This window comes from Nannospalax galili, unplaced genomic scaffold, assembly GCF_000622305.1.
Source record: "Nannospalax galili isolate Female #2095 unplaced genomic scaffold, S.galili_v1.0 scaffold674, whole genome shotgun sequence".
NCBI classification, from domain to species: Eukaryota; Metazoa; Chordata; class Mammalia; order Rodentia; family Spalacidae; genus Nannospalax; species Nannospalax galili.
Genome location: NW_008335202.1, coordinates 1,029,391 through 1,042,093, shown reverse-complemented (window position 1 = coordinate 1,042,093; position 12,703 = coordinate 1,029,391). Strand labels below are relative to the sequence as shown.

General features: G+C 38.3%; 1 protein-coding gene across 1 annotated transcript in view; it reads right to left on the bottom strand.

Annotated features, from left to right (window-relative positions):
- Positions 1-12,703, bottom strand: part of Znf277 (zinc finger protein 277) — a 77,993-nt gene that overhangs the window by 11,571 nt on the left and 53,719 nt on the right. The window contains exons 7-9 of the mRNA XM_008829801.3: positions 11,921-12,053; positions 4,259-4,326; positions 1,103-1,199 (exon numbers count right to left, since the gene is read on the bottom strand). Coding sequence (XP_008828023.1) covers positions 1,103-1,199; positions 4,259-4,326; positions 11,921-12,053 — 298 coding nt within the window. The remainder of the gene's footprint in view (positions 1-1,102; positions 1,200-4,258; positions 4,327-11,920; positions 12,054-12,703) is intronic.

Here is a 12,703-nt window from a genome sequence, read left to right as displayed (position 1 = left end):
CCCGATGACTTTATAGACATACACAGGCACCAAGGATCCAAGTGCAACTGAGTATGACTAGTATTAATCAGATACATACAGATTAGAGATGCAAGTGCAACATCTCAGTGTTAGTAGCAAAAACGAGTCTTTCTGCAAGGAACAATATATTCTAAAATGAAATGGAGATCTTTTTTAAAGGTTAAAAACTCATCCAATTTTATGTTTACAGGGCTTATGTTGAGTTTAATAATATATAACTATATTAATTCAACTATGAACCTAGAAACACCCCCCCCCGCCCCGCCCCATGAAAGAGATGTACTGTTGCTCTGGAGTGTGTTACTGAATATGTTAAAGCTATAGTGAAAAGCTTCTAATCATGTAGTTATTAAAAACTAGAAAAAATGATTAAAAAATAATTAGTCATGTATATAGAGATTAGAAATGCATGTGAAAACGTCTCAATGTCAATAGCCTTGGAAAGAATTTTTCTGTATGAAACTGTGTGTTTTGAACAAAGTGGAGATCTCTTTTTAAACATTAAAACCTCATTTCATTTTATGTCTTATAGAGTTTATAATGAGTAAAAGATTGTATAACTGTAATAATTCAACTGTAAATCTAAAAATGTACAGCCAATTATGTGAGATGCATCCTAGCTCAGAAAATTCTTATTGAATATGTCAATGCTGATGTAATGAAATGCTTCTCCTAAGTATGTGGTTATTAAATAAATAATTTAAAAAACCACCAACAACAAAAAGTTATTTCTTTTCTCAACTGAAATAAAAAAATTCTTTAAAAAAAAAAAATGCTTTGCCAGAAACAGCGTGAGAGAGAAAAGATGAAGCAGTGAGACTGCGGTCGCTCAGTTCTCCTTTTCTGTATTCCATTCAGGAGGAAGCCAAGGGAATGTGGCCAGCCACATTTAGGGTGAGTCTTCCTACCTCAGTTAAGCTAATCAAGACAATCCCTTAGAAGCAAGCCCAGAGGCTTCCTTCTAGGTCAGGTGCAATAGACAATCCACATACATCATCACAAAGAGCAAATCAAAGTACAAGGATCTCCAGCTTCCCACTGTCAGCACGAAGCAAAATAAAAAACAACAAACCCATCTCACCTTCATGTGTACAGACAATTTATCAATAGTTTCTTCTTGCTTTTCACAAAACAGACAGACAGCAGAGACAGGGTATTCTTGCCAATCAGACCAGTCACTAGGTTAAAAAACACAAAATAGAAAACATGGGCATTCTTTTCACTGGAGGGTACGCCAGTCAGTGTCTGTATTATGTCTCTTCCCTAGGAAATGCCACATAGCATTGCGACTTCCTGACGTAGCTTCAGAAACTCGAGCAGCAGCATGAAGTTAATAGACTGCAAACAGGTGCTGCTCCACTTTCTCCAGTTTGCCACTCTTCTGAACAAGCTATTCGAGTTCCCAATTAGCGCAGTATTTTCCCAAGATAACCACATTTAATTTGCAAAGGAGACCTATCAAGAGATGAGAAGCTCTCTCTCATTAGCCATAACCACTAGACACAGGATCTGTGACGTGAGATGTGGAGACTAGGTTTCGGTATGAAGGACGGTGAAAGCAACACACACATCTCATGAAAGAAACACTGGTCATTTTAAATGGGGAAAGTGTTAAATCTGGTGGTACAATGATAACTCAAAAAGCATACAGTATCGGAGAGAAGGCTCAGAGGTTGAGTGCTCGCTGTACAATCATGAGGACTGGAGTCTGGACCCCAGAACTCATGTAACAAAGTGGGCATCTCACACATGCCTACAACTCCAGCTCTGAGGAAGATGGAGACAAGATTGCTGGAGCTTGCTGGCGTCCAGCCTAGCCTAGAGAACACCAGCCCTGTCTCAAAATGAGTAGGTGGAGTAACAGGAGGCCACCCAGTGTCCTCTCCCAGCCTTTAAGCATACTCACAGGTGTACCCACCTGTACACACATTGGCATAACCCTCATACTCAAATCAATCAATCAATCAATCAATCAATCAATCAATCAATCAATCAATCAATCAATCAATCAATCAATCAATCAATCAATCAATCAATCAATCAATCAATCAATCAATCAATCAATCAATCAATCAATCAATCAATCAATCAATCAATCAATCAATCAATCAATCAATCAATCAATCAATCAATCAATCAATCAATCAATCAATCAATAAATTACCTTTTTTTTTTTGTCTTTTTGAATCACCATGCCAGGCTAAAAAAAAAAAAAAAAAAAAAAAAAAAAAAAAAAAAAAAGCATAAAGTATCCCTTTATCACCTCTTCTAACACCATGCATCTATTTTTTGAAATCTTCCTAACTTCTTGTCAGTCCCTAACCAGAAAAACTGCCAGTAGGAAAGTATTGTGGAGATAAGGAGCTACTTGTTTAAATTTGAACAAGTGAGACTATCTCATGGCAAGTTAAAAAATTAACACCACTATAACTTTGAAAATCAACCTATTCCTGACTAGAAAACAGTGAATACTGGGCTGGAGAGATGGCTCAGTGGTCACGAGCATGTGCTGCTTTTGCAGAGGGCTTGAGTTTGGTTCCTAGCACCCACTCTGGGTGACTCAAAACCCTAGCTGGTACAGTTGTTTTGGGAGTTGTGGAACTTTTCAGACATCTGGCCAACTTAGGGCCATGGAGGGAGCTTAGAGGGTTATAGCTGGCCAGGTTCTGATCCAAGGCTTCTGCTTCCTGATCCTGAGACAGAAGAGGTCAGGTTGCAAGCTTCCATCATCAGAGACAGAGCCCCAGCTGCCAATGACTCCACTCCCGTGAAATCATCAGCCAAAACAAATCTGTTTTCTTAAGCTGCTTCTTGTTAGGTATTTGGCCATAGTGCTGAGAGGAGCAACTTAAGTAACAGGGCTAAGGGACAGTGTTTCGCTGAAATATGGTTTTGGGAACCTGCAATCCAGTACTTCATTGGCTCAAATCTCTTTAGTCAGAATGAAGTTATATGGCCACATCTAGCTGAAAGAAATCTGTGCAATGCAGTGGCTTTATTTACACAGCATTAAGGCCACCTCATATTATAGGCAGTATAGTACTGAAGATGCAGAAAATGATGTGGAGAGATGACTGGCAATCACTGTCACAGAATGTATGAACGGGAAGTCACTCTCAGCTCCATCAGTTTCTAATGGTGATCTCAGACAAGCTGACTAACTTGTCTACGCTCCAGCTTCATGGCCAGACTGAGATAGTATCACTTCAGAGGGATGGAGATAAAGACTAAATGACCAAATATATAGTTTAATGCTGTATTAGTACATGTTATCACTCAAAATATGATTTTATTTTATTTTCTTTATTCAATTCCCTTTGGTGATATTTTTATGCAGAGTAGAAGGGTATGAGGAAGTCAGAAAGCCGCCACACTTCTGGCTTTACTGTTTCGGTACATTCAGCAACCTTTGTTTAAAATGGTGACAACATATACCTGCATACTTAATGTAACTACTGAATTTATATCCAGTAATTAATTAAAAGAGAAAAAGGTATGTGATAAGTGTTTTGTAAAATATAAATGGATTCTTTCTTTTTTTTTTTTTTGAGACAGGGTCTCATGTGTACTAGGCCAACCTCAAACTTGCTACTGAGGGTGGCCTTGAACTCCTGATCCTCTCCTCGCCCCTTGCTGAGATTACAGGCATGTGTTACCACACCTGGGCCTCATGCATACTAGGCAGGCACTCTAACAACTGAGCTAGAGTCCCACCCCTAAATGAAATGTTTTAACCTTTTACCTATGCATATTATTTTGGACATGTCTTGTTCTTAGTATGAAAAAGTGAAAAGTTAAAAAAAACCCAAGCCAAACCAACTCCTCCAAAAGTGTCTCTAATGACTTTTATATGAATATTTTTATTTTATGTGTGTATGCGTGTATTGTCTGTATGTATGTAAGTGCACCCATGTTGTGCAATGCCCTTGGACAGAAGAGGCCGTCAGATCCTCTGGAACTGGAGTTACAGGACAGTTGTTAGCTGCCATGTGGGTGCTAGGAATCGAACCCGGGTCTTCTGCAAGAACATAACCAGTGCTCTTAACCGCTGAGCTATCTCTCCAGCCCCATGAATATTATCTTAAATGAAAACTCTGGTCATATTCATGAAAGGTACAAGGCTCAAAAAGACTTTCTTTTTATCCTCTCTCTTTGGAATGGTAATTATAGAGCAAAGTAAAGAAGTATCCTCTTGTTCTAAACACTGTCATTAGCTAGCAGCAGTCGCAAGTCTTACTCTTCCTGAAGGTCTAGCAACTCCCGGTCATCTTCCAATTGCACTTCTTCCCATGATTTTCCAAGTTCCTTTGTAGGAAGAACAGAGGGATGAGAGAGGTTAAGAGAGGAAAGGAGCAGACAGACATAGAACTTAGATACTACCACCACCAAAACCTAAAACAAAACCACTCAAATGGTCCTGAAACAATACATGAAGATATATTTGAATTTTCCCTTCAGTGATAAGGATGGACATATTCTAAAATGCTAAAAGCTAAAAATATTAAAAATATTTTGTTGTTTTTGGAGAAACAGCAATAGCCTTTTAATCATGTTTTTCTCCCTCTTATTTTTAAATCAGTATTTTTCAACTCTTTAATATATATTAGAATCACTTGGGGATCTGTTTTTTTTTGATAGTTTATAATTGATTTAAAAAATATTAGTTATTTGAGAATGTCATACAGGTATTTTGATCATATTCACCACAAACTCCTCCCAGGTCCACTCCTGATTCCTTACTTCAATAACATGTCCTTTAAAAATGTATTTATTATTTTTATTTTATGTGCATGAGTGTAATGCCTGTATATAGGTAAGCGCACCCATGTTGTGTAATGCCCACGGAGGTCGGAGGTCAGAAGATGGCGTTGGATTCCCTGGAACTGGAATTATGGATGGTTCTTAGCCGCCATGTGGGTGCTAGGAATCAAACTCGGGCCCTCTGTAAAAGCAGCCAGTGCTCTTAACCACTGAGTCATCTCTCCAGCCCCTATAACATGTCTTTTTTTTTTTTTTTTTAACAAAACAAAACAAAACAACAACAATAAAACCCCTACTAACTCCAATTTGTGATGCCCATGTACTCCTGGGTGTGGGGAAATCTATCTATATGGTCAACCTAACAGGAGTCAGACCCTTAACGAAAACTGACTCTCCGGAAGAAGCCATCAACTGTCCATAGCTCCTTAGGGGTAGAGGCTCATGAACCCCTTCCTAGTCCATGCTAGAATGTTTACTGGATTGAAGAAAACCACTAATAGCTCCTGGCAGTGACCCCCAAACAGCATCCTATTGTCTGTTTAATTTTTTGACATTGTAAAATAACATTATCATCTGTAAAGTTTATACTTAAGAGCTACACAGTCAAGTTAGAAAAAGAAAACATCTGGGTTTGGGAAAACGGCTCAATGGATCAAGCACTTGCTGCACAAGTGTGAAGATCAGTTTGGATCCCCAGCACCTACATGAATGCTGGGTAGGCAAGGTGGCTGCCTTTAACCCCAGTATTTGTGAAGCAGAAACAGGGCATCTCTGGGGCAAGATGGCTAGCTAGATGAGTGGGATTGGCAAGTTCCAGGTTCACAGAGAAATCCTGCTTCAATAAATAGAGTGATGGAGAAAGACATTCAGTGTCAACTTCAGGCCTCCAAATGTATACATACACATCTGCGTGCCTATACATGTGCAAACACCCAGGCACACAAACATACATGCAAACAAAACAAAACAAAACAAAACAAAACCTACAAAAAAAAATCTCATATTTTAAGCAAGTATGATTTTGCTTTGGGCTGCATTCATAGCTAGCCTTGGCTACATGTTTCTACTTGCAGCCTGAAGACTGGTCATGCTTGTATGGATTGTTTCCATTCTTAATTCCCTTATAGTCTATTTCTAAGACAGCAGCAGCAGTTCCTTGTATACAGAAACCCTCTCATGGCTTCCCATCACATGCTGAACCAAATTCAGAGTTCCTACCAGTTTATACACATCCATGCCCTCTCCTAGCTTCTTTTCCATCCTTATTTTTCACTACCCTTTCCCCTCACCAGTGTATTCGAGCCAGGCTGGTCGTCCTAGTGTAGCCCCAACACAGCACTCACTTCTGTCAGCTGCTTTCACACTGTTGCATGCTCTGCCAGATAGCTCTCCCACATATCTGCACAGGTTCAACCATTGTGGCCTTTGTTTAACATGACCACTTTGATCTTTCTGTGACTAGTCTGTTTAACCCTCCAACCAAATTATGTCTTCTAGACATGACATAGCCATTGCACTTACGAACTTACCACAGTTGTAGCTATCTACATAAGACTGGCTCAAGATTGGGCCCCTCAATATCTCATCACAGATGGGGGAGGGGTCCATGAGGCCCCACCCCTTCCAGAGGGATTACTGCCAATTAACAGGTGCTGGAGGAGGAGGAGGAGGAGGAGAAGGAGGGGGGGGGAAGAGGAGGAGTTGGAGTTGTGATTTTCTTCAGTGGTATAGCAACTGACAAGTTGTCTGTGGTCTATTAAACTACCTCCCACCCATGCTTAGGCAAGAAACTATAATTAAACTCAGTGGGCCACATACAAAAAGAGATGAAGTCAGGCGTGGTGGCGCACGCCTTTAATCCCAGCACTTGGGAGGCAGAGTCAGGCAGATCGCTGGGCGTTCCAGGCCAGCCTGGTCTATGTAGCGAGTTTCAGGCCAGCTGGGACTGAAGGGAGACCCTGTCTCAAAAAAGACACACACACACACACAAAAAAAAAAAAAAAAAAAAAAAAGAAAGAAAAGAAGGGATTTGGTGGGAAGAAGGGTTTTCCTGGGAGAGGGATCCCAAAGGGGAATAGGGGAAAATAGGGGAATGGGGAGGGGGTGGAAAATGACTACAATTCACTATATAAATACATAAACTTTCTAAAAATAAAACTCCTATTCCAAGCTACTTTATATTCTTCCATGTCTTACTGTTATTCACAGCATGACTGTGTGCATGCTTTTGTCTTTTTATTTGCTATTCATCTCCCCCACTTGAATGTCCAAGAAGATATGGCCTTTGTTACACTTCCTGAATCTGACACATAGTAGATATTAGAAAGTAGTTTTTTATAGTTGTAACTGAAAAAAAAAAAAGATTTGAGGTCAATTGAGATCTTACCTCAAAAAGATTTTGTGAGGTGATTAAATGATGTCTATAAAGCACATGATATTGGTATGATAAATATCCAATGCCTATTCAAATCACTTTATCTTTCACAGTTAGTGGAAAAGTTCTACTTTGAGAGGTCTTTGTGTGGCAAGTCTAGTCAGTGACAAAGCTTTATAGGATGATGAGCAGGGATGATTTCTTCTTCTGGCCCTACCTACCACTCCCCTTTCCTTTGAGTTTTTTCTTTCTCTTTGTGTCCTGCCTTCTCTCACTCCAGTCTTTCAGCTGTGCTGTGCCAACACAGATGGTGCACCAGAGAGGGATGGGAGACCACTACTGGACATCTTTTCAGGGACTGACCTATGGATTAGATTGAGCGCAGCCTGACCTGCTATCAGCACAGTTATCCTTTTCATTCAGTAATGCTCTTTTGGAAGCCTAAACCAAAATTTACTCAGTTATGGACATTCTTTCCCTCTAAAATAAAGGTAATCATTTAACTAAGCACAAAGATCTATATGTGCTATTATGATTCAGAGGGAGCAAGAAAATCTATCATTCATCAACTTAATGAGAGGTTTTGAAGTTGTCATTATTTATCAGCTAAACGATGCAGAAACTCAGACACGCAGAGATATACCATAACGTCATTAGAGACAGTTAATTTGGGCTCTATAATGTACTTTCCAGAGTCTTCATAAAGTGTCTGAACCTCATTAGGGGGCATCAAAAATGGCTCCAACACTGTTAACAGGATCTTTGTGAGAATCTTTGGTAATGAATTAAATTTTTCATGCCTTACTTGGTCTCTCTGGACTAGGATTTATGGTCATACTTTTATTACAAGACATTATTCAAGGATAGGCCATCTGCAATATTACCATCCTGAGTGATATGAGCAAACGACGCTTATCAACAAATGTTTTGAGCCAAAAGGAAAAAGAAAATCATTTTCACTAATAAACTTCTAAACACAAAGTGTAATTTTGCAACTTTCTTGGTAGTTAATACAACCTGTAGTGATTTAGCTACATAATACAGCCTTAACAATTTACCAAATATGAGAGAAGATATATATTAGTATATTAGGAAACAAACAATTTGCATGTGACAATGGCCCAGACTTTCCTAAAGTGCCCTGCTTAGGAATAAGCCCTGCAGGGGGGAAATGCAAAAAAAAACAAAGCACAGGACTCTAATTAAAACACTGTGCATGCTAATGAATCATGTCAGGAAAGCAAAGAACACAAGAAAAACAAAAGTTTGGAAGGCATGTCAGTAAAGATGTTCAAAACACCCCCTCAAATCCCTGCATCAGATGGCTTATGAGCAATGAAAAGATGAAGAGAAAAAAAAATAGAAAAAGGAAAAAAGGTCCCTTTCAGCCAGAACCCCTGTTTACATATCCTTACACACACACACACACACACACACACACACACACACACACACACACACACATACACTCACGCACAAAACCATTTAAAGCAAGGGAAGAGAAACATTTTTAAAGGTAAATGAATTAGAGAACTATAATAAAACTATGAAATGCAGGTTAGGAGCCTACAGTTCTTAAATATGGCTCTATATAAGAGTTAAAAACAGATAAGTGATAAAAGTATGACAAAAATGGTTTTCTTAAAAAAAAAAAAAAAAAACCAAAAAAACCTCTGCGCCTGAGGAACATGTGGCTGAAGTCCCAAAGATGTCAAGCAGTTTGTTGCCAAAGAGGTGGGGTACCTAACTGTGAAACTAATGAGACCCTGTCCTTTAACCATTATCACTACCAGGTTTTGTTTTGTTTATTTTTAATAATAAGGTTTTTCAAAAAGTTTTTTTATTGAATTTTTGTGTATTTTATATAGAACATCTCATTATTCATTGCTTAAGCAAAATTTTAGAAGGCTTTATTGTTGTTCTTCATGTTATTCTTCGTGAATGGGGTCTAAAATAAGTCTACCATGATGCCGAGGAACTGTTGGCTCTCATTTTTCTCAACTACATATTAATGCTTTTGGAATGGACTTTATATGTGCATTTTAAATATCATAATGTTCTTTATTTATAATAAGATTTTTAAAAACATTCCTAGAATGTTGTTATTAAGGTTTGTGTTATTAAGGTTCAGGGCAGTCATATATTTTTGAAACGTTTCAAAAGTGTCCACACCATTTCTGTAATGCTAAAAGCAATAAAACACATTTTAGTTTTTGCTAACCATTTCTATAATTATTGTCTAGTTACCTCATCAGGAAGGCACTTGTGCTAAAAAGGCTACAGTTTTGAGTGAGAGTCTTAAAGCACAGAGTAAAGCCAGCTTTTTTTGATGGTGGCTCACATTCTAGTTTGCTACATGAGAACAAGCAAAAGTGAAGAGTTCATCACAAAATCATCATTATTTCTTGACCAAAACCTCAACCAAAAGTGTATCAGTGAAGGTATCAACATTATCTCAACTAAAAAAAGAAGGAAACAGACACAGAAGATAATAACCAACTCATCCTAGCTATGTGAATTTGGGTAAATTACTTAACTTCTTCATGCCCCAGTCTCCTTATGTAGAAAGTAGGCTTCACACTAACACCAGTGTTATGGGAATGTAATTAAATGACTCAATATAGATACCTAGGATAATGCTGGGCATGGTGTCGCATGCCTTTAATCTCAGCACATGGGAGGCAGAGGCAGGGGGGATCTCTGTGAGTTCATGGTTAGCCTGGTCTACATAGTGAATTCCAGGTTAGCTGGGGCTACAGGGAGACCCTGTCTCAAAAAGACCAACCCCCGCTCCCCAAATCCCGCCAGAACCTAGGATAGTGCCCAGTCCACAGAACATACTATGATAGTTGATGGTATTTTAAAAAAGTGACTTGCCCCAGGGCATGGTGGTACATGCCTGTAGTCCCAGCATTGAAGAGGCAGAAACAGGTGAATCTTTGAGATGGAAGCCAGGTCTATATGCAGACCCTGTAAAACACACACACACACACACACACACACACACACACACACACACACCACAGAAAACAAAAACCACAAAAAAGTAACATGTCAACATTACCCCCGAGTTGTGATTTCATTCTCACTTCATATCTACTAAGATTATCTATTCTCTTGAGCCACGAGTTGCCATAGCAAATCTATGGCTAGTACAATCCATCATGTTCCCCAGGGACAGCTGGCACTTATAAATAAGTTCAGTTTGACAGTCACACTACTTGATACTCAGGGAATGAAGTATCCCACTTTTCTATAATGTCAGCAGAATATGAGTGTGTGGACCCTTTGAAGTTTCCCCTACAAGGTAAAGACCTCCAGCTATACAGTGGTCTGCTAATCCTAAGCTTTTGAATATTAGTTTAAAAGAGCTCCGGAGGGAGAACTATCAAATTGCTCTCATAGCGGTGGCAGTGCATGCTTCTTAGAGCCAGCGCTGGATCCACTCCCCCTCGGATGGGGCTGGGCCCCGAAGCAGCTTTTTCTCTAGAAAGTCATGACTGAGTGATTTTAAGAGAAGATTGAAGAACTCATAGGGTGCCTTTGCCTTTGGCTGGTTGTAAAACATTTGTAGCAAACCATGGCAGCTTCCCAGAGTCAATCTTCAAACACATGCTAAACTTACTTCTCAAGGGGAATTTCAGTTTAACAATATATGGCTTAGTTAGAATACAGAAAAAAAAAAAAAAAATGCATCCAGAGCAGAGATTTCCAACATAATTCAAGGTACATTTCTTTCTATCAAACAGATAAAATGGCTGATAATATTTAAGTAGTCTCCTGCAACCAGTAGATTTAGACTTTAATGCACTTATGTTGAGAGAGGAAAAAAAAAAAAAAAAAAAAAAAAACCAAGACCCAATCTAATTTCTACTTGCTTAAAAAAAATAACACTTAGAAATAGAACTGCCATCCTTTACCATTCTTCTAACCCCTTGGGAGAGTTAGTTAATCTTTTTCTAGTCCTTTTGGGTAGTGTCCTTTCTTTATTAGATATAATTAAAAAGTTGGTGGATTGAGCACAGGGCTGGTGGCATTTCCTAGTCATTATGTCAATCCAAAGTCTCGTTTCATAATTCTAAGTATTCTGCAGTGATTTCTGTCACTAACTGCATACTTCTTGACTGCAAAAGACTAATAAACAGAGGGCCAGTAAACAGGATAGAGACTTTGTGGGCAAGCAGGGCTTCCAAGATATTTAAAATCCTTGGCATTAGCCACCAAACAAATAAAACTATTCTTGCATAGTAAAATGGAATGGTTTCTCTGCAACTTCCCTTAAAAATAGGCTGGAAGAGACAATAAAGACATATGTTTTATTTTGAGTGCACGAGGAGGATCATTTAGTGGGGAGACAGGAGAAGGGTAAAAGAATTGCTTTTAATGAATTGTAGTATATGGAATCTAGCATATCCAACATTCAACAGATACTTAAAAAAATAAATTATACAAATCTCTAGCCCCACCTACCAGGTAATATAATAAATGGGAGATGGTATATAGATACTGATATACTGCTGTTTTTTTTCCTAGTTATAATCACAGTGTATTCTTAAAACATGGCATTTTTACTACATAAAAACCTGCTAAATCAGAGACAACAAATGAAATTATACTTTGTAAACCACCACTAATTAATTCTAGATAATGCATCAAAATTACTAACTTCTGTACTGATTTCTCATTCAAACATTTGTTGGCCTGTAGGAAGATTTTGTTTGCAGTATTGCAATTAAACTTTAAATTACGAAAAGTAAACCTTACCAAATAATTGATGACATAAAATCGGTCATATTCTCTGTTCTTTGGATTGATTCTACGGTGTTGTTTTTTTCTCATGTGATCTTTAAGTGTGTTTTTATCCCTGAAGGTCTTCTCACAGTACAAGCACTGTAAACTAAAAGAAACATACAAACATCGTCAAACAAATCTCTTGGATAACGGCTACAAGCACCCTATATTTACTTTTCTATTTATTTATTTTTGGTTACACAAACAAAAGAGGGTACATGGTTCTTATATGAATTCCTCCCTCCCTTTACCCATTTGGTTTTGTAGAAAGCATGATATGGTTTATTATGTAGCTGGCTAACTTGGATATTTAGTTAAAAACATGGCAAGAACTGCCTTCGGCTTGCTGTGCACCAGCCCTCCTGCCCCATATCTTCCCAGTTGGGATGGACTGCATCTCTTGAGAACTATAAGCTAAAACAAACCCTCTCTTCCTGAAGTCACATCTTGTTAGGTGTTTGGTCAAAGCAACAAGAGAAGTAACTAATACAGATGGTGAACATATTCTTCATGGTATGTATGGTACATGTTTGGCAAAATGGTGTATCTTAACTCAAAAATTAAAAAAAAAACACTAAAAAGCAATATAATTTAAACAAAATGCACATCGTGTCACAAAATATAAACACTAACAATGTAAGAACCAAGTTACCTTCCATTTCTTTAATTACTTCTGACTACCAAAATTCTTAAAAAATTCACAAGAGGTCTAAGATTAAAACAGGTTTAGGTTGTGATTTATAAGACAGCACTTAC